General features: G+C 47.7%; 1 protein-coding gene across 12 annotated transcripts in view; it reads left to right on the top strand.

Moving 5' to 3' along the window:
• Positions 1-23,352, top strand: part of MPDZ (multiple PDZ domain crumbs cell polarity complex component) — a 1,044,214-nt gene that overhangs the window by 349,763 nt on the left and 671,099 nt on the right. For all 12 annotated transcript variants that reach the window (XM_069238948.1, XM_069238974.1, XM_069239000.1 and 9 more), the window contains exon 18: positions 893-1,102. In XM_069238948.1, the coding sequence (XP_069095049.1) occupies positions 893-1,102 (210 nt within the window). The remainder of the gene's footprint in view (positions 1-892; positions 1,103-23,352) is intronic.

The raw sequence follows: 23,352 nt of genomic DNA on the forward strand, positions 1-23,352 counted from the left end.
ATCACAATTTCATCAGAAAGAAGGCAAGCAAGATGTCTTCTCCAAAATGAAAGTTTATTCCTTCTGATAGAATAGCTGCCTTCTGACCGTTTTTTCGGATAGTCTTCGGGGTAGCTCTTTCTTCCCCTAGGAAAACAACAACTGAACTCTGGGAGACTTTGTATATTCATCTTTCCTAAAATTTGAATATCTTCTCATCTCAAGTCTTTTACGTAACCCAAATTGACAGCCTGCCCAGACATTCTGTGACCACTAAGTGATGCTGAGGATCCCAAGACAAAGACAGAATTTACAGGCATGTCTTATGATATTTAGCCGAATGACTCTGGTCCACAAAATTAAAGGCGTAAATCACAATCATTGGACCTGTTACACCCTACATAAATAAAGTAAGGTATTCTAGTTCTAACTGGCCATGTCCTTCAATAGCTACAGTTACTTCATGAAAGTGCCATCATGTTACTTTTAATATGAAATTAACAACAGACTTTGATATGCCAATGTCTACAGGGGAAGCCTTGACAACTTCATCGGATTCAAATCACTAAAGTGCTTTCATAACACTTGTCTTAATTTGAACCTGATGCATGTTTTTACCATTAAACATTTGTAAAACCACTACTTGGACAATGGCTGAAAGTGTGCTTCCTCCAAACTATGTCAGCGTAATATATCTACACACTGCAAAGCTATTGTTACAGGCATGCCTTGTTTCTTTTATGCCATGTTATGTAGCAGTTGTGTTCTCAGCTCACTTACATTGCTTATTGGTGACAGATATTTAAAAGAAAGAGCATGCTTTTCTGAGCATTATGGCCAATGGTCTCCTGGACATTGTGGTTGTGACAGTGCGGCATCAGGGAGTACAATTAATAGTTCTGTTTTTCTTTAGGACCCAGTTGACCCAGCAAGCACAGTAATAGTAATTCGTTCATTAGTTCCTGGTGGCATAGCAGAGCAAGATGGGAGACTTCTCCCTGGAGATCGACTTATGTTTGTGAATGAAATCAATTTGGAAAATGCCAGCCTCGATGAAGCAGTACAGGCATTGAAGGGCGCACCTCCTGGAAAAGTGAGAATTGGTGTTACCAAGCCATTACCGGTGAGCATTTGACTTTTGTTTAGCCTTTTTATGTAGTCATAATTATATTGTAGTACAAAACTTGTGACATCATTGTTGGTTACATTTGTGGTAAACATCTACGTATAGCATTCTAATAAACTGGTGTTTTACATTTCTCCAAATGTTTAGGAATGCATGTTTTATTACCTATGAATAAGACAAATGAAAGCATACACTGAGAATTGAGCTGATTGGAAAAAAACAGCCGCAAAGCTGTGATCATGGACCTGTATGACTAATTTCAAATAGGTCAAGAAGTAGCAGACACATTGAGAAACACAATTGAAGATCAAATAAAATATATTATGTTTGTTGAAAGGTTGATTTAAATCTCATTTTTGCAAAGTTTGCCTTAAAAACAGAGATAGGTTTTCTTCATGTTCTTGATTTTATTAATATTCTTTACATTTCCTTTCACAATTTGATTAGTCACAGTTAGAGCAGCCAGTGTGTTGTGTTTCTGGAGAAATTGGACCTTTTCAGGTCAATCAAGTTTGCTTTGCAGACTCCTGAGAAGAATGTAGCTGTAATGGTCAGAATCAAACATTTAATTGCTATTATTTATTATCTCTTTTATGTGTAGCATTCACTTGAACACCGGTACCACACAGCATTTCATACTCTACCTTGCTTACATCATCTTTTTGACTTTATTCCTTGAATATGCTACAGTACTTCTTTCATACCAGGAAGATATCACTTCTACTGATTTACTTATAATTTCTACAATTCTGTATGAAATGTCTGTTTTGATCCGTGTGTAAGACTTGGATTTTATTGATACAGGTACGGGTCCAGAATAAACCACAACATTTAAAAAATGTGGTACATTTAGCAATGTAAATGTGTACACCCTCAGGAGTAAACAGACAATTGTCTACATGGAAGCAATTACTCATGAAAACCGAGCCAACTGTTACACAGAAAAGTTACCAATCTGCTGCCATTGAGAAATCACAACTTGATTTCACAGGCATATATCGGTGTAGCTAGTCCTTTCAAATAAGCAGACCAGAAAACATTTTGGACATGAATAAAACAGTTACTCCAGAACTAAATCATGACCAGCCTAGATTATTGAATTAACGGCATTTGCTGTATAAAAAGCTTTACCATCAGTGCCTAAGTGTACAAGAAAGTTAAATACCTGTAAGCATGCATGGGATCAAAGTTTCTTTCCAAGCCCCAGTAATCCCAATTTGTCCACTTCTATCCATAAATAAGCTAATCTGAGGCAGCCCACGAGCATTAGTTGACTGACAAAGTTTCTTTTAAAAAGACTGGTAAACCCAGGGACCCTCACATTCACAAAACTGACTGGCTTCAATCATCTAGAATCACTATCTCATGCATGTTTACGCATGGATCTAAGAAAGAATGAGGGACAATTGGAAGGTTAGAAATAATATCAGAAAACAGATTGACAATTCTAAAAGTTGCACCAATGGCCCACAGACTTGAGTATCATTGACAAAGAGGTTGCACCACTATCTCAAAACATAATCCATGTCTGGAGAAAAACATCCCTAGATATTGCCTTTGGATTTTGCTTTTCATGGAAGATTTTGGGGAAGGTTGTGATAGATGTAAGAACCAAACATGTCCACCTCAAGTGAACCCTACACACTGGCCAGCTGATGAAACTATCCCAATCTAGAGAGCAATTGCTCTTATCCAGAAGTTTTAGTCAGCCACTCCTTTGGATGGTACTGAAAGGTAGTGTTCCTGAGCCACAATCTTGTTGTTCTAGCAAAACATCCAAATATATCAGGTCTGGAACCCCCCAACTCTGGCTCTTGATATCCATGGGTATGAAAAAAAACCATTAGTGTACTTTGCCTTTCTCTTGGCTCCTGATGGCAAAGGAGCCCATAAGTAGATGTGTCTTTTATATGAATTTGGCTTTCTTCTGATAACCATTCTGCCTGTTGGTACCCTTGCTAAAAAAAAAAAAAGAAACTATTTATTTTATGTGTGTGGTATTAGGCACCTGGCCAAAAAGATGTGGGAGATGTCCCACGCTAACTATTCCTTTTCTGATATATACCTCATTTATTCTTGTGAGCACTCTGTGATTTAGAGTATTAGAAAAACCATATAACTGAATCCTAAAGCTATCTCCACATTTCTGGCCAACTTTATGAGAGTTAAAATGTCAGTCTTTAGGACTGGAGTAATCTTCATCTGAATAACTTTGGTCTTTTAATCAAGGAGGAAAGTGAGATTTCCATTAAGCTTTTGCAAATACCAGGAATGGTATTTCCTGAGTAGGAAGAAGGATACAGTTATTGAGTTTAATGAAACTCCAGCTTTATGTGGCTTAAAAATGTCATCTTTACTTTCCCAACTAGAATTTCAATGTTCTGAGACCGTAGCAACGTGTTGTTTGACACCGTTACCAACAATTGTTTTCACACTCCATGTCTGAGGAGGTGGAAAGGAAAAATATAAGAAATAGAAATATAGAAAATATAAGAAACTGTCAGCAGGCAGAAGTGGTGCTCATGTGCTGCTTAGCTCTGTCAATTATCTGGCAGTATGCAGTGAGCATGGAGCAGCGTAACGGTACTTAGCACTGCCTTTGTATCCATCTTAAAGAGTGTTACCACCACCCATTGCTTTAATCCTCAAAGGTTGAGTGCTGCAACAGTCTTTATGGAGGTCTTCCCACATGCATTCTGGCGAAGCTTCAAATCTAATTTCACTAAATTGATGATCTGTTAAGCAAAGGGTTCAGTTAACAACCACATGCAGCACTGCATAATGAAGTCCTGCTCTACCTCTTTAAGCTGATGCACTCATTCCTTCCAAAAGTCACTTTCTTTAGCTGTCTTTTGCCTGTTGGTGGTAACTTCTGCATGCTCCATGCACTACCTTGTATAAATCCCTTCTGCTGTCTATTTGGTCTTGAACCCGATTTCAGGAAGTATGCCAAAAGTACGATGGCCTTCCTATTCCAGTATGCTTACAGATCTGACATTGATTCATCTTTCACTTTTAATGCTTGCCATTTCTCTGCCTTGATGATAACTTCCCTTCCACCCATATTCACAGAAGCTGATTCATTGGTAGTGAGAGCTCTTGCAAAAGGTTTAAATGAACCAAAAAACAGATTGGGAGATTTAAGAGCGGTGTATTGTAAGAAGCTGGCCTGGTGTGTGGTGGACACCTATGGTGTTTGCAACTTACACCAGGTCCAGGCAACCCCTATTAGTTAGTGCGACAATGTCTACGAAGCCGGGGCTCTCTAGTGGTATCTGTGGTGAGTAGCCAAGACTTATCTAGGAGGAGTGTAAAGCACAATACCACAGGAATCACACAGTAACATATCACACATAAAAGGAACCACTCAGTGTTATAAAAATAAAGGCACTTTATTACAGTAACACTGAACTTGATAACTTATAGGTAGTCCCCCAACCGGAGGTAGATATACAATACACAGTCAATATTAGCATATAGAAACAACAAGCATTGGCAAAAAATAGCAAGAAAAAGGCTAGGACCCTATTGGGGGTGAAGGGGGTCAAACAATATACTAAAATAGTGGAATGCGAAGTGAGGTCCCCCACTAAAGGATGTGGAGTAGTTAGAAGGGAGCTGGGAGAACTCCAAGAGGTGAGTACCTAGGTGACGACCCCCAGCGACCAGTAGAGCAGAGGTAAGTTACCTTGTCTTCCCAAAGACTAAACAGGGGACTTGAACAAGGAAGATTGCAAGACCAGGACCAGTCCAATGGAATGCAATGGTGGATTCCCAGATGAAGAGGACCTGCAAAAGAAGGGGACAGAGTCCAGTCCACGCAGGAGTGTCCAGATGTGGCAGGAGCCACTACCCACCCTTCTGTGGATGAAGATCCAGGTAGACGAGGAAAGATGAAGATCAGCTCTAGAATCCAGGAGCTGCAGATAGGTCCTTGGAGTCGTGCAGAGGATGTCCCATGCTGGTCACTGGGTCGTCGATGGTCAGTGGTCAGAAGGACCACCAACGTGCCTTGGCAAATACAAATCCTGGCAGAAGAGGATTTGCAGAGAAGAAGAGGACCAGCAAGGTCCAGGGGACTCGACCCTTGGAGGGGAGACCAGACTGACCCTCAGCAGTTGCAGCCCTCACAGGCAACCCACTGGCAGCAGGCACAGTAAGTTGCAGTGAGGCCCAGTCAGCACACCTGGAGAGGAGTCCCACGTTGCTGGAGCCACAGAGGAGAGACTATTTTTGCAAGAATGAAGTGCTGGAGGCCGGAGCTACTAGGAGTCCTGAAAGTCCTGTGGAGCAGGAAACAACAAGCCTTTTTTGCTGCAAGAGTTGTGGTGCACAGGGCTATTGTCCGGCAAAGAGAGGTAAGGGCTCAACATCTTCCAAATTGGACAGCAGGTAGAGAGGACCAAGAGAACCACTCAGAACCACCACCTGTGTTGGAGATTCTTCCGGGAGCCAGATGAAAAAAGATCCCAGCAGCTGATCATCGTTGCCTTAGGTGCTTGCGGATGCAGGGGAGTGACTCCTTCACTCCAAGGGAGAGTCCTTCTTGCTTCTTTGGTGCAGCTGAAGTCTTGCTGACCTCAGAGGGTGAACAGATGTGGAAATCTTGCAATTAATGGAAGGAGCTGAAGAAACAATGTTGCAATGCAAGGGCATCTCAAGAGTTGCAGGCTTGTTTGGTTCCTGTGAAGTTCAGCTGCGGTTCCTGTGCCCAGGAGCAGAAGACGTTGATGCAGAGGAGTCCTGGTGGAGTCTTGCATTCCGAATCTCTGGACCCACCTGCAAGGGAGTCCCTTATAAGCCCTGACAGGGAGCTTGATCATTCTGCAGGGTGACCATTTATCAGAGGAGATCACTGACATCAGTCGCTTGTCCTGACCAACCAGGTGCTCCCTGGGGCCTCTGCACATCTTGTTTACAAGATGGCAGAATCAAGCGGCCACCTGGAAGAGCTCTGGGCACCACCCCTGGGGTGGTGATGGACAGGGGTGTGGTCACTCCCCTTTCCTGTGTGTGGTTTTGCACCAGAGCAGGGACAAGGGGTCCCTGGACTGGTGCAAACCAGAGTATGCAAGGAGCCCTTCAAAGCAAGCCTGTGGCTCGGGGAGGCTACCCCTCTCCAGCCTCGTAGCACCTATTTCCAAGGAAGAGGGTGTTGCCCCATCCCATAGGAAATCCTTTGTTCTGCCTTACCCTGCTTGAGCTGGTCAAGCAGCAGGAGGGCAGAAACCTGTTTCAGGGGCTTCATCAGCGTTGGCTAAGGAGCCCCCAGAGTGCATGGAATCATGCCACCAATACTGGCTTTAGTATTGGGGTATGATTCAGACATGTTCGATACCAAACATTCCTAGGTTCTGAGGTACCATTATGTAGCTGGACCACAGTGATCTGTGGCCAGTACATGGGTAAAATGGCTTCCCCACACTTATGAAGTCTGGTGCATAGGGGTGACTTAGAGTGACTTGGTACAGTGACCAGCAGTAAAGGAGTGCATGCACCCTTTCACATAGGCTGCAATGGCAGGCCAGCAGACACAGTTTGCATAGGCTCCGGTGGGTGGCATAATACATGCTGCAGCCCATGGTGGGGGACACCTGGTGTACCAATGCCCTGGGTACTTAAGTACCATGTACTAGGGACCTACAGGGAGTGCAGAATTATTAGGCAAATGAGTATTTTGACCACATCATCCTCTTTATGCATGTTGTCTTACTCCAAGCTGTATAGGCTCGAAAGCCTACTACCAATTAAGCATATTAGGTGATGTGCATCTCTGTAATGAGAAGGGGTGTGGTCTAATGACATCAACACCCTATATCAGGTGTGCATAATTATTAGGCAACTTCCTTTCCTTTGGCAAAATGGGTCAAAAGAAGGACTTGACAGGCTCAGAAAAGTCAAAAATAGTGAGATATCTTGCAGAGGGATGCAGCACTCTTAAAATTGCAAAGCTTCTGAAGCGTGATCATCGAACAATCAAGCGTTTCATTCAAAATAGTCAACAGGGTCGCAAGAAGCATGTGGAAAAACCAAGGCGCAAAATAACTGCCCATGAACTGAGAAAAGTCAAGCGTGCAGCTGCCACGATGCCACTTGCCACCAGTTTGGCCATATTTCAGAGCTGCAACATCACTGGAGTGCCCAAAAGCACAAGGTGTGCAATACTCAGAGACATGGCCAAGGTAAGAAAGGCTGAAAGACGACCACCACTGAACAAGACACACAAGCTGAAACGTCAAGACTGGGCCAAGAAATATCTCAAGACTGATTTTTCTAAGGTTTTATGGACTGATGAAATGAGAGTGAGTCTTGATGGGCCAGATGGATGGGCCCGTGGCTGGATTGGTAAAGGGCAGAGAGCTCCAGTCCGACTCAGACGCCAGCAAGGTGGAGGTGGAGTACTGGGTTGGGCTGGTATCATCAAAGATGAGCTTGTGGGGCCTTTTCGGGTTGAGGATGGAGTCAAGCTCAACTCCCAGTCCTACTGCCAGTTCCTGGAAGACACCTTCTTCAAGCAGTGGTACAGGAAGAAGTCTGCATCCTTTAAGAAAAACATGATTTTCATGCAGGACAATGCTCCATCACACGCGTCCAAGTACTCCACAGCGTGGCTGGCAAGAAAGGGTATAAAAGAAGGAAATCTAATGACATGGCCTCCTTGTTCACCTGATCTGAACCCCATTGAGAACCTGTGGTCCATCATCAAATGTGAGATTTACAAGGAGGGAAAACAGTACACCTCTCTGAACAGTGTCTGGGAGGCTGTGGTTGCTGCTGCACGCAATGTTGATGGTGAACAGATCAAAACACTGACAGAATCCATGGATGGCAGGCTTTTGAGTGTCCTTGCAAAGTAAGGTGGCTATATTGGTCACTGATTTGTTTTTGTTTTGTTTTTGAATGTCAGAAATGTATATTTGTGAATGTTGAGATGTTATATTGGTTTCACTGGTAATAATAAATAATTGAAATGGGTATAAATTTGTTTTTTGTTAAGTTGCCTAATAATTATGCACAGTAATAGTCACCTGCACACACAGATATCCCCCTAACATAGCTAAAACTAAAAACAAACTAAAAACTACTTCCAAAAATATTCAGCTTTGATATTAATGAGTTTTTTGGGTTCATTGAGAACATGGTTGTTGTTCAATAATAAAATTAATCCTCAAAAATACAACTTGCCTAATAATTCTGCACTCCCTGTATAGGGGTGCACCAGTATGCTAATTGTGGGGTGTAAATAGTACCAAAGCAACCAAATTAGGAGAAAGCACAATCACTGGGGTTCTGGTTAGCAGGATCCCAGTAAAAACAGTCCAAACACACAGACAACCGGCAAAACGTAGGGGGGACCATGCCAAAAATGAGTGGCTTTCCTCACCTCCCATCCCCCAAAACGAAGAACAATAAGGATAATCTTGCACAGTTGAGTACTGTCTAAGTGGAAATATCTGGAGAGTCTGTCTGCATTGGAGTGGTTATTCCCAGGTATATTTCCACTGTATAGTCCCTGTATAGTCCTTTCCCTCTAGGGAGATGGACCACTTCAATAATTTGGGATTTTCTCCTTTCATCTGTTTAAGCCATATGATGGGCTTGTGGTCTGTCTGAACAAGGATGTGAGTGCCAAACAGGTATGGCCTCAGTTCAAGGCCCAGACCAAAGCAAAGACCTCCCTCTCAATGGATGATCAACACTTCTTTCAGGGGTCAACCTTCTGCTTATAAAAGCAACAGGTTGATCCTGACCCTCTTCATTTAGTTGTGAAAGAACTGTCCCTATCCCTACCTCAGAATCATCTATTTGGACAATGACTTGTTTGAAGCAATCATGGCTTCTTAGAAAGGGAACAGAGCACATTGCCTGTTTCAGTTCATCAAAGGCCTTCTGGCAGCTAGCTGTCCACAAGACTTTCTTTGTCATCATTTTGGATGTGAGGTCATTTAAGGGTGCTACAATGGAGCCATACCCTTTAATGAACCTTCTGTAGTACCCAGTCAGTTCTAAGAAGGCTCTGACATGGGTTTGAGTAGTAGGGGCAACCCAGTCCATGATTTGTCTGGATTTTGCCCTGGAGTGGCTGAATTTGGCCTTCACCTACCAGGTGGCCCATATAGACCACTTTGCCTGGCCTTATCTGGCATTTTGATGCCTTGATAGTGAAGCCTGCCTTCTTCAGGGCCTTGAGTACATTCCCAAGGTGGACCATATGATTCTCCCAGGTGGAGACAAAGACAGCTATATCCTCTAGACAAGTTGTACTAAAGCTTTCCAGACATTGGAGATCTTTGTTCACCAACCTTTTAAATGTTGCAGGGGCATTCTTCAAACCAAAGTGCATCACTGTAAAGTGTAATGCCCGGTATTTGTTGAGAATGCTGTTATAGGTTTGGCATCCTATGATAATTTGATCTGCCAGTTTCTAGCAGTCAAATAAAACGTGCTAAGGTGCTTGGCAGCAGCTAGAGTATCTATCAGCTCAGCTGCCCTAGGATTTAAATGAGCCTGGTGACTGTATTGAGGCCTCAACACAGAACCTCATCTCTTTCTTACCATTTTGGGAGTGAGGGTTGGGTACCAAGGCTACAGGACTATCCCAAGGGATGTCTGAAGGCTCAATTACTCCTAAGTCAAGCATCTTCTGCACTACTGCTTTGATTCATTCTCTGACATGATCAGGCTGCCTATATATTTTGCTTTTTACAGGCAGACTGTCACCTGTGTCAATTGTGTGTTCACTGCATGTGGTTTGACCAGGGGTGACAGAAAACAGTTCAGAGAACTAACCCAGGAGATTTTTTCAGTCATCCTTTGGCTCGTCAGGGAGGCAGTCAGAAAGAACTACTCCCTTTACTGAGCAGTATACTGGGTTGTGGGAGAAGAGGCCAGGCAGAGGGTCAGTTGTTTCTTCCTCAGTGGCCATGAGCAATGTCATGTTAGCCCTGTCATAGTAAGGCTTCAGGCGATTCACATGAAGCACCCTCTGGGGGATTCTGGGAGTGCCTAGGTCCACCAGGAAGGTGACCTCACCGTTCTTTACCACAATAGTGTGAGGACCACTAAATCTATCTTGGATTGCCTTGGGAGCCACAGGCTCCAGGACCCACACCTTTTGTGCTGGCTGGGAAACAGTCCGTACAGCCTTTTGGTCATGCCATTGCTGTTGCAGTTCTTGGCTGGCCTCAAGAGTTTTAGATGCCCTCTTCATGTACTCAGGCGTCCTGTATTTTAGGCCTAACACATAGGCTCTCATTTTGACATTGGGGGTAAATCCCACTTACCGCCATGCTGACTGCCACCAACATATCGCTGGCGTGGCGGATTACCGCCACCCATATTATGACACACACATAGCAATCAGTCACCATACAGCCACAAACACAAGTCCACGAGCACCAAAGGTCAGTGATAAACTGGCGGTACCAAAACCCACACCGTTACGCCAACAGAACCAGGCCCACAGCATTATGACCCACGAATCACTGCGGCTGACATTCAATGGCAGTAAACCATTGGCGGTACATACCGCTGTGCTCAAAATACACACACCCATAAAAAACAACATTACATTGGACAATTCAAACTACACACACCTGACACCCATTCACACACCACACCCACATACCCACACCACTATAAAACACCCACCCACATTACCCACAACCCTTTATGACTACAAACAATTGACAACTGAGAGAGAGACACCAAGAGCACCCACAGAACCAGAGCCACATTACACCATCACCCATACACCATCCACGCACCTTACAGCACACACCCCAACACATCACCCCACACATCCTCACACACACCACTCACACTAAACCCATGGCATCACAAAGACACCCCAGGTTCACAGAGGAGGAGCTAAGGGTCATGGTGGAGGAAATCATCCGGGTAGAGCCACAGCTAGAGCACAGGTGCAGCAGACATCCATTGCTGGGAAGATGGAGCTATGGCGGAGAATCGTGGACAGGGTCAACGCCGTGGGGCAGCACCCAAGAACAATGAATGACATCGGGAAGAGGTGGAACGACTTACGGGAGAAGGTACGTTCTGTGGTAGCAAGACATCAGATAGCAGTACAGAGGACTAGCGGTGGACCCCCTCCTTTTCCCCCACAACTAACAATATGGGAGGAGCAAGTCTTGGCAATACTGCATCCTGAGGACCTGGCAGGAGTAGGACTGGACTCTGGTAAGTCAAATCTCTATTGCTATCACCCCCCCTACCTACATGCCATCACAAACCCCCACCCCTACCCTCGCCCCCATCACTCCACCACCTCACTTACACCCCACCATCACAAACTCACCCATCCCAGTACCAAGCCCTGCATGTAACACCAATGCACGGACCCCCATTACAGACCTGCATGGACACCCATTACCAAAGCATGCACATTAGAGAGAATCACCTAGCCCGCACAATCACTACTCACACAAGGCAAAGCTGCCAGGGCAATCACAACCATAGAGGGCAACACACCCATGCACAAGATGACACACACAGAAACAATGACACTGCATTTACATTCCCACAGAACCCCCACCCAACGTCACCGGAGAGGAGGTGCCAGCAACATCCAGTCCCCCCACAGAAGAGGCCCACAGTGATGACAGCAGCTCTGGACACCTGGATCTGGATGACCAACCTGGCCCATCAGGGATCTCCGGACAGTCAGGTACCCAGGCACAGTCCCATACCCCCACAGAGCCTCCCCCTCAGGAAACACCACCACAGTACCCACCCAGCGGGCCCATACCTCTGTCCCCAGGACACATCAATCAGCAGTATGTCCACCACTACCGGGACCCCAGGCCACCCGACAAACACAGGACGATCAGGGACCTGGGGTCAGTGGCAGTGGGCACACGGTTCAGGGGACAGAGGCACAGGACAACAGGGGAGCTGGGAGGACTGCTGTGCAACAGGGGGAGGAAAGGTCCAGGGAACCGACTCTCCAGGAGGCACTCACCAACATCCTTGGAGCATACCAACATTCCCAGGAGACGATGGGCCAGATACTGGACAAGTTGCAGGAGACCCAGTGGCTGCAGGAAGGAAAGTACCTGGGGATCAGGGAGGACCTGAAGGACATCCACACCACCCTGGTCACCATTTCAGGGGTGCTGGCAGACATGGCCCAACACCATGAGGGAGGCAGTGGCACACCACCGGGCCCCTGACACTAGCCACACTGATGAACTCCCCTCCACCTCCACTAGTAGACAGGAGACCCCGCCACAGCCACAGGAACAACAGGCCACCAGCAAACCCCCCCCTACACCACCCCCTCCAGAAGGAGAACCACCCTGCAAACATTCCCTGCGATCCAGGCAGAAGCCAGAGAACATTGCCAAGACCCCCACCAGGAAATAGGACTCCCCTGATTGTCACCCTTGTGTCCCACTCTGTCACCCTGTCCACCTTGCACTGCTTTGCACCACGTCCTATGCCCCCTTGGACAATGCACCTGTGATACAAATAGACTGGACTCTATCCTGGACATCCCTCCAACATCACCCCAGCCCATTGCACATACCCCTCTACTTATTGGCACTTAAATAAACACCATTTTGAAAAAATTACAAGTATGGAGTCTGTCAAATGATTGAACTATATATTTGTTTAACAAGCTTTATATACTGCAATACAACTGTACAGGAATGTATACATAGGAATGACCTGTAGTAGGCTGCAGTCAACACACCAGGTGCCAGAGTGGGGCACAGATATCTAAAAATAGAGATGCCAAAGGGTACAGTAAGTGGCCATAGAAGTGGGAGAATCTGCCTGCCATGTACAATGTCCAACACAAAACTGTCAATGTAAACTGAAGTTACAGTGTCTTACCTGTGTGTCACTGGAAGTACTGTTTTATTATTGCTGTTCTGTTGTCCTCATCCTCTGCCTCCTCATCTTCACTGTCCACAGGGTCCACTACTGCCACACGCCCATCTCCAGCCTCATCCTCCTGCAGAAAAGGCACCTGGCGTCTCAAGGCAAGGTTAGGCAACATGCAGCATGCCACGATAACCTGCAGACCTTCTTGGGTGAGTAGTACAGGGATCCACCTGTTAGATGGAGGCAACGAAACCTTGCCTTCAGGAGGCCAAAGGTCCTCTTGATAATCCTTCTTGTTCGCCCATGTGCCTCATTGTAACGTTCCTCTTCCCTTGTCCTGGCATTCCTCACTGGGGTCAGTAGCCATGAGAGGTTGGGGTAACCAGAGTCACCTGCAAATATCGAGGGATACTATTAGACAAACACTAACCCATATGGCCCACACCATACCCATACACCAACATCCACTGGGTGGGAACCAGGTCTCACCTATTAGCCACACCCGGTGCCTCTGGAGTTGAGCCATCACATATGGGATGCTGCTTTTTCTTAGGATAAAGGCATCATGCACAGACCCTGGATACTTTGCATTGACGTGGGAGATGTACTGGTCCGCCAGGCACACTATCTGCACATTCATGGAGTGAAAGCTCTTACGATTTCTGAACACCTGTTCATTTCTTGGGGGTGGGGGGGACAAATGCAATATGTGTACCATCAATAGCCGCAATTATGTTGGTGATATGTCCCATTGCATAGAAGTCAGCTTTCACTGTGGCCAAATCCTCCACCTGGGGGAAAACGATGTAGCTGCACATGTGTTTAATCAGGTCAGACAACACTCTGGTCAGCACTATTGAGAATATTGGCTGAGACATTCCTGCTGCCAAGCCCACTGTCACTTGGAAGGAGCCAGTTGCCAAGAAATGGAGCACAGATAGGACTTGTACAAGAGGGGGGATCCCGGTGGGCTGACGGATAGCAGATATCAGGTCAGGCTCCAATTGGGCACACAGCTCTGTGACTGTGGCCCTGTCCAGTCTATAGGTGAGGATAATGTGTCTGTCTTCCATTGTTGCCAAGTCCACCAGGGGTCTGTACATGGGGGGATGTCCCATCTATTCATCCGCAGCGGTTGTAATCTAGGGGGCAAAACGGGGAGCAGCTGGTCAGTATTCCACATTTCCAAACACTACACTACACTGCATTGCATGTTGTGACTGTAACTATTGTTGTATAGGCCCAAATGGTGCCTATATGTACTGTGATGCAGTTAGGTGCCATGGCCTGCCCCCCATTTCCCCCCTCCCCGAAATGGTGACCACCTGTCCTGTGTGGATGGACATGTGGAAATGAGGTAATGCCGCTGATGTTGTGCGCCGTTGCGGGAGGCGGTCGAGTACCGCTGTGCAACTCCTCATTGGTTGTCATTGGGCCACTATGGGTTACAGTGGCCAATGGTGATGTATGCCGGCGGTGACGGTACGCACCACCGTGGACGTGACTGCCATTTTCTATCTGTTCACTCACTTGCTACCTGACCTTCAACCGGAGAGGACCTACACTGCAAGTGCTGCTGTGACCTGTGTCTGGAACTGACCATGGCTTGTCTCACTGGGGAAAGGGCCCCTGCCTTCAGCGCTGCAGAGATGGAGAGACTGGTGGATGGCATCCTACCCCAGTACCGAAAGCTGTATGGGCCTCCAGACCAACAGGTGAGTACACTGTGAGCACGATATATGGGACATGAATGCATTGAGTGCTGTGTGTGAAGGCCTCATGTAGGGGGGGCGTTGGTGGATGGGCTTTGGGCAGCGTGCTGCATGTATGGTGGGCAATGCCCCAATTAGCCCTGCTGCCCTGAGTGAGGAGGCTATTGACCTCCTGCGATCCATCTCTGTTGGGCAGTCAACCATTGTGAATGCCATCCAGGGGCTGGCAGGCCATTTGCAACAAACTAATGCATTCCTGGAAGGTATTCTCTCTGGCATGGCTGCCCAACAGAGATCAATCCAGGCTCTGGCCTCCTCTCGGATGGCAGCCATTGTCCCTGTTTCTAGCCTCCCCCCTCCAACTTCCTCTACCCAGTCCCATTCCCCTCAACCCCATCCTATCCCAAGCACACAGGCAGACCAGCATGCACACAAGACAACACACAGGAGTTGCTCAAGCAAACACAAGCACCACACATCACCCCACAGGCACTCACACAAACACCATCCAGATGCAGACATACCAACATCCACCGCCTCCACTGTGGCCACCTCCTCCTCCACCTCCCTCCCAGTAGCGTCTCCACTCACACCTGAATGGACTACATCCTCATCCACTACCTCCATCACCATCACACCTATCACTACACACCCCTCACTGCCAGTCACCACCCGCACATCCATGTACACATCCCGTGTCCTCTCCCACTGTGTCTGTGCCCCCTTCTCCCAAAGTACACAAACAAGAGCACTCAGACACCCAACAGCCATCCACCTCACAACAGCATCCAGCCCACGGACCTTCACCCAAACTCAGCAGACAGACACCTCCTACAACCACTCCCTCTTCCTCAACTCCCAAACCTTCACCCTCTTCCCACCCCAATGTCCCTAAGAAGCTTTTCCTCTCCACCGTTGACCTCTTCCCTACCCCTCCCATCCCCCCGTCCTTCACGTCAGGCCAGGGTGGTCAGAACCCAGGCAAGCACCTCAGCCACCCAGTCCACGGCCACAGCAGTGTTGACAGCTACTGCAGGTGGGAGAGGCTCCAGGGAACCAGGCAGCAGCACTGAAAGTGTGCCAGCACCAGCTGCCAAAGGGAAGGGCAAGGAGGCACCACCAGCTGCCAAAGGGAAGGGCAAGAAGGCACCACCAGCTGCCAAAGGGAATGGCAAGGGGCTTGCACCAGCAGGCAGGAAGGACAAGAGGCCTGGTTGGGACTGATTCTGAGCCCCCACCACCAACCATGGCTGTTCAGCCATCCGAAGCTGCAGGGGATGGGCTGGAGCCTCCCCCCACCACTGCCAGCACTGCCGCCAGCAGCAGCTCCAGTGGGCAGCCGTCCGAGGCTGCGGGGGATGGGCTGGAGCCTCCCCCCAGCACCGCCACCAGCAGCAGCAGCAGCAGCTCCAGTGGGCAGCCGTCCGAGGCTGCGGGGGATGGGCTGGAGCCTCCCCCCAGCACCGCCACCAGCAGCAGCAGCCCCAGTGGGCAGCCGTCCGAGGCTCCAGGGGATGGGCTGGAGCCTCCCCCCACCACTGCCAGCCTCAACACCAGCACCGCCACTGCCACCATTGAGCAGCCGTCACTACCGGCGGACATTGTGTAGTTGTGCCTCCATGGGCTGTAGTGCGTCCTGGACCCTGCAAATCCTGTAGGTGTGACACCCAGGTGAGAGACTGTGACCTTGCACTCCCCAAGTGCTGCATCACAGAACACAAAGCCTCCTCCAGAACCAGTGGAAGAAGCCATCACTCACCCCATCCTTGCCAGGATGAAGCACACTGGGCACAATGCCCCCTCCAGAACCAGTGGAGGAGCCATCCACTCACCCAATCCTTGCCAGGATGATGCACACTGGGCACAATGCCCCCTCCAGAACCAGTGGAGAAGTCATTCACTAGTGAGACTGGGCCTTGCACTCCCTGGACCAAGCAGTGGGCAAACCACCTAATTGAGAGACTGTGGCCTTGCACTCCCCAGGACCAAGCAGTGGGCAAATCACCCACTTGAGAGACTGTGGCCTTGCACTCCCCAGGACCAAGCAGTGGGCAAACCACCCAAATGAGACTGCGGCCCTGCACTCCCCAGGACCAAGCAGTGGTCAAATCATCCAGTTGACAGAATGTAGCCTTGCACTCCCCAGGACCAAGCCGTGGGCAAACCACCCACTTCGGATACTGTGGCCTTGCACTCCCCAGGACATCGCACAGGGCATGTAGCCCCCTCCAGGACCAGTGGCGTTGTATCATCTTCTGGCTGAGGTGCCCCCCTCCATTCTCTGTCCCCCTGAGGTGCCTGTGTATTTTCGACCTGATGCCCCTGCAGTATTCTCTCCGTGTTGTTGCAGGAGTGAGGTGGGGCCTTGGCCTATGTGTTGTGGCCCTGTGGCCCACGGACATTGAGGACTGGGCAGTGTCCCTCCATTTGTAAATATGTATATATATTTTTAATTTGAAGCACATATTTATGCTATTTTGTCTTATTACACTCACTTTAATCAATTCCTTTTGTCCTTGCATTATTCCTGAGGGGTACGGGGTAGATATGTAATGTTAGTGCATCTGGTTGTGTGTATGGTGTTGGTGATGTTGTGTGTTGCAGGATGTCCAAACAAAAGTTCAAAGGGGCTGTAGCCCACTCCCTGTGGAACTTCCCTGTAGGCGAAGAGGATGCAAGGCAATAGGACATATCATCTCCTCCTGAGTTTCTTTGAGAGCCCCATTATTAAGTCTTTGAGGGTTTTGTTGAATCTCCCAACTAATCCATTTGTTTGTGGGTGATAATGGGTGGTGAATTTATATGTTACCCCACACTCCTTCCTCATGGCTTTAAGGTATGCAGACATGAATTTTGCCCCTCTGTCTGACTCCACCTCCTTAGGAAAACCAACCCTGGAAAATATTACAAGGAGGGCCTTGGCCATTGCAGGAGCTGTAGTGGTCCTAAGGGCAATTGCTTGTGGGTACCTGGTGGCATGGTCCACCACTACCAGTATAAATCTATTCTCGGAGATATTTGGAGGATCCGGGAGCCAAGAATGTCCACCCCCTACCCTCTCAAAGGGTACCCCAACCACAGATAGTGGAATTAAGGGGGGGGCTTGACAGGATACACAGGAGCAACAAAACTCCTTTGTATCCTTGGACATGTGGGGCCAGTGAAAGTGAGGGACAAGTCTGTCCCAAGTATTTCTTGCTTTGCCCCAAATGGCCTATAAGGGGAATATCATGTGCCAAAGTCAATAAAAAAAATCCTTACATTTCTGAGGAATGACCAACCTCCTGGTGGTACCAGGTTTGGGGTCCCTTGCCTCAGAATAAAGGAGGTTATTGTCCTTGTAGACCTGATGGGTCCTTCTGACCTCCCCTGCTTCCTGAGCTGCAACTTGCAACCTAGAGTAGGACAGAACTCGGGATCTAGACTAAGTTTTTCCCTAGTGGATCCCCCTGCACCTAGGAGCTCAGCTGTATCAGCCTTAAGCTCATCTGGTATAGGTTCCACTCAAGGGGCAGGTTCCTGTCCCTCAGGAGTGGGATCCTTATTGGAAGTGTGAACAGGGGGCAACTTTTTAACCCTGCCTGCCTCTCTTCTTGGGAGCTTCCTGCGCCATTATTCCAGGCTCCAGTGCTCCTTGCTCTCCCTGCTTCTTGGCCTGTGCTATGGTTAAAGCAGCAATGTGCGTGGGGATACCTAGCATTGTTGCATGAGCTTCGATCTCCACTTCAGCTGAAGTCTCCAAATCATTACCTAGCAGACACTCTACAGGTACAGCAGTGGATACTACAACTTTCTTTGGGCCAGTAACCCCTACCTCTGCTTAGGTCAACAACAGCCATGGGGTTGCACTGAGTATTGTCGTTGTAGGAGACTGGCACACTGCGTAGGGGGTCCAGGCAACCACACATTGATTTCCAGAGGCAGAACCTAGATCACCTAATGCTCTAACTTTTAAGGTAGCTTGCTCGAGCAGTTAGGCTAATCTTGGCGAGGTGCAAAGCATTTGTTGTACTCACAGTATCAATCATGCATTTCACACATTCGAAGGAATAACTCGAGACCAATTTATAAAAAAATACTTCAGATTCTTATATAAAGTTTAAGACTAAGAGTATCAAAATTGGTTAAGTACTTTTTGAGTTATGAATGTTTGAAGTTTTAATAAATGCAATATTTCTGTGCGTAATTACACACCATAGGAATCAGTAGGCAGTCACTTTACAAATGCATATAAAATCGCACAGTTATGTTTCCAGGTTCCGCTTTTGCAGGTTGGTCGAGGTCGTCGGTGGGCACACTGTGCCAATTGGAGAGGCTCAGGCAGCTCCCGGTTCCGGTGGGAGCAGCGTTGGAAAGTCTCTTCGAGCAGGTGCAGGGCCACTCAGGGAGACCACATGGAAAAGGTGTTTTTTGCAGATTTAAAGTTGGTGCCTTGGGGTCCCCTTATGGTGTTGAGGTTGCAAGGGATGTGGGACCCTGGGGGCACAGGCAGTTCCTCGTTGCAGGTAGGTCTTTTTGAGGGCTGCTTACAGGACAACGGGGGGGGCACTCTGGCAGGAGGTCTGTGGTGTTCCTGAAGTCCTTTGACTGTGGCTTCCTCCTGATCCTTTTTCAGCTCTGTCCACTGAGCAGTACCCATTGTATTGGTACGATACGGCCACCAGGGGGCGCAGTGCCACCAAACTTGGCACACTTGCAGGGTTTGTCCTGGCGGTTGTTCGTGTGACGTCAGGCCCGGCTGTGACTTCCGGTTCGGGAGATATCAGTCAGACAGTGAAGTGACCTTCACTGGGTTGCTGTTTTTTTCTGGTTGCAGAGTGGTACCTAAACTCAGAAGGGAAATCTTGGACGATTCAGGAAGCCTAGAGGTCCTCTGCGTTTGGCGTGATGTTCTTGTGCCGCAGGTCCACAGTTCTTGTGCGTTGGTTCTCCTTTGGGCTGGTCTTTTTTGTCCTTTCAAATCTGATTATCTGGTCTAGGAATGCCCACTTACTACTGAATTTAGTGGGCGTTTTAGGGGAAACCTGGTAGTGTCCATTGGGATATTTACCTTTGGGTGACTCCACCCACTTTACTGACCACTTCCTGTGGGAGGGTCACATCTCTAAACCTGATTGGCTATTTTCCTTCCATCCAAGATGGAGGAAAATGAAATAGAGGGTCTGCCTCGCAGGCAACACCTTAGGGGATGTGCATGGCAGATGAGGCCACTCCTCCTACCCTTTGTTAGGTTTCCTGCCTTTGCTCCTGCCAAAAGTGGGGGTTGGCAAAGTGGGAGGCCCTCTGCTGCTAGCAGCAGGCCTGGGGGTCGAGTTTTAAGGGTGGTAATCCTTTGAAGCTCACTGCCAAGGCAGTGCACATTCCTGAGGGAGGGGGTGTTAGCTCCTCCACCCAGGAAGGGCATTGTTTTACAAACCAAAGAGACAGGGCTCTCCCCCAAGATTTGTATATTGGCTGTCTGGAAGTGGCAGGCTGGCTGGAACATGTCAGCAACCATGCCAGGTTAGTTAGCTTTTGCAGGGGGCCCCTCTAATGTGACCCCTGGGTACATTTTATAATAAATCCAGTACTGGTACCAGTTTGGATTTATCATTTTGAGTTGTTAGATACCAAACAACCCAGGGTTCAGAGCAGCCATCATGTAGCTGGGAAACTCGTGTTGACCAGTGTCCAGCACATATATTAACCTCTACCTCCCTGGTGCAGGTCACGACCAGTGGCCGACATCAGGGAGGGGGTTAAAAAAATCTTCAAATCCGTCGCATCTAATTTAAACAAAAAAAAACAAAAACGGGAGACATGGAAGATCTTCTGTGTCTCTCCCCCAAACCCCCACCCACCCCTTTGTGGCATCTGATGTCACTGTTTGTTTTCCCCACTGGAGAAGGAAGCGGCTTTAAGGCTGCTTCCTGCTCCGGTGGGGAAAACGGGCCCAAAAGGGCCACCTCGACGTTCGGGAAGGCCTCGTTTGAAAGGGAAGATTCTCCCCTTTTAAACAAGGCCTTCCTGAATCGGTTTCCTGGCCCTCGATCACAGCACAGCTGCGAATGAGGGCCAGGAAACCTCACTAGACACCAGGGATTTCACTTGGGGGAGGGGGGTTAGGGGAAAGGGGAGGGGGGGGTCGGTCTCCTCGGAAAACGGGCCGCCAAGGAAACCATACAGCTATTAAAAAAATATATAGATCTATATATAGAGAGATCTATAAATATCTATCTATCTATCTATCTATCTATCTATCTATCTATCTATCTATCTATCTATCTATCTATCTCTGTGTGTGTGCATGTGTGTATATATATCCCGATCACTTTCTCTGGGGGCTGCGACCGGGTCCCCAGGAAAAATATATATATATATATATATATATATATATATATATATATATGCAGCAATACAAAAAAGTCTTGTGATTATGTTTCTGCTACAAAAGGATATGACTTTTGTCTAGTGGCAGTTTTGATGCCATAAAGTAACGCAGAAGGTTTATATGCCTACTGCAAAGATCAAATCTGTATTTTATGTAAATAGCTGAGTAGATTAGTAAAGCCAGCCATTACCTGGCTATAATGCAAATGAAATGTATGTGCGAGGGGGGCTATGGCAAGATGAAGGGCATTTCTGCTGGGTGGTAGTGAAGGAATAGGAGGAGGAGGTAATGGGAGTGGGAGCCCCAATAATGATTGTTGGACTGGGCGCTAGAGGCCCTAAAGAGTGTGACGATTGGTATGTGACAAGGTGAAATAATATAGTGTGTCTTTTTTTGAGTGTCTTGAGAGAACGTGCTAATTGAGGGAAGAAGCAAAGGTAAGGTGACCTCTACTGTTGCACGTATCTCGCACACACACACACACACACCAGCAATTTTGTGACTGTGTACGTAGGCTAGTGTCTTAGAGCGACAGTTTAGCCAGTAGCAGTGATGGCATCTCATTGGATGACTGCTGCTCAAGCCCTCACTCTGGCTATAGAAGACAGCTCTGACGTAGGACAGCAGATACTGAGACAGCATCTGATGGATAGGACAATGGCGCAGACTCTTGGAGTGATTTTTCAGTCGGAGGAGTCCCATTCGATAACTCCTCTTCCATTGATTGAGGGAGGTGATGAGGATAGCCCTGCTGTCCCTTCGCAAGCACAGTCTGGGCAGTGGGACAATGGGACAATAGCGGGTTGGCCTAACTTAGAGAGCAGGTGCATGCGGCTGCAAGCAGAGAGAATGCTCTTTTAGGAGCTCCCCAATTTAGTGTAGCACTAAATTCCACCGCCAAAATCGTATTGTTGAGGCTTCAAAATTATCTATCACAAAACAACCTGGTTTTGTAAGGCAGGCACCTGTGTTTTTGGTCCTGGGCTCGACGGCCATATAGGGAAACCTACCAAACCCAGACATTTCTGGAAACTAGAAATCAGGGGGAGTCCACAGAGGTGTGTCTTGTGTGGATTCCCCAAAGTTTTCTTACCCAGAATACCCTGCAAAGGTGAAATGTTGAATAAAAACTCATTTTGTTCTTGCATTTCTGTCCCACAAACTACAGGAAAATGCTGGGATCCACAAAATTCCTACTACCTAGTGTTTCCCCACCTGTCCTGATAAAAACGCTACCCCACTTGAGTTCCTGTACCTAGTGCCTGCGTCAGGAATTGCCCCCCAGTGTCAACAGTTGCCCTCTTGTAAGGACCAACTTTGACAGTTGTGTGATCTGTTCCTGACATGGGCACTAGGCCTACCCACACAAGTGAGGTACCATTTTTATAGGGAGACTTGGGGGAATGCTGCGTGGGAGGAAATTTGTGGCTCCTCTCAGATTCCAGAACTTTGCAGCACCGAAATGTGAGGAAAAAGTGTTTTTTTGTCACATTTTGAGGTTTGCAAACGATTCTGGGTACCAGAACCTGATGAGAGCCCCACAAGTCCCCCCCATCTCGAATTGCCCTAGATGTCTAGTTTTAAAAAATGTATAGGTTTGCTAGGTTTCCCTAGGTGCCGGCTGAGCTAGAGGCCAAAGACCACAGCTAGGCACTTTGCAAAAAACAGGTTAGTTTTCTTTGGGAAAATGTGATGTGTCCATGTTGTGTTTTGGGGCGTTTCGTGTCACGGGCACTAGGCCTACCCACACAAGTGAGGTACCATTTTTATCTGTACACTTGGGGGAATACTGGGTGGAAGGAAGTTTGCGGCTCCTCTCAGATTCCATAACTTTGCAGCACTGAAATCTGAGGGAAAAGTGTTTTTTTTGTTGCCAAATTTTGAGGTTTGCAAAGGATTCTGGGTAACAGAACCTGATGAGAGCCTCGCAAGTCACCCCATCCTGGATTCCCCTATATATCTAGTTTTCAGACATGCACAAGTTTGATAGGTTTACCTAGGTGCCGACTGAGCTTGAGGCCAAAATCCACAGCTAGGCACTTTCCAAAAAACATGTCAGATTTCAATGTAAAAATGTAATATGTCCATGTTGCGTTTCCTGTAGCGGGCATTAGGCCTACCCACGCAAGTGAGGTCCCATTTTTATCGGGAGACCTGAGGGAACATGGAATAGCAGAACAAGTGTTATTGCCCCTTGTCTTTCTCTACATTTTTCCCTTCCAAATGTAAGACAGTGTGTAAAAAAAGATGTCTATTTGAGAGATGCCCTGTAATTCACATGCGGGTATGAGCACCCCAGAGTTTAGAGATGCGCA

This window comes from Pleurodeles waltl, chromosome 1_2 (genome assembly GCF_031143425.1).
Source record: "Pleurodeles waltl isolate 20211129_DDA chromosome 1_2, aPleWal1.hap1.20221129, whole genome shotgun sequence".
NCBI classification, from domain to species: domain Eukaryota; kingdom Metazoa; phylum Chordata; class Amphibia; order Caudata; family Salamandridae; genus Pleurodeles; species Pleurodeles waltl.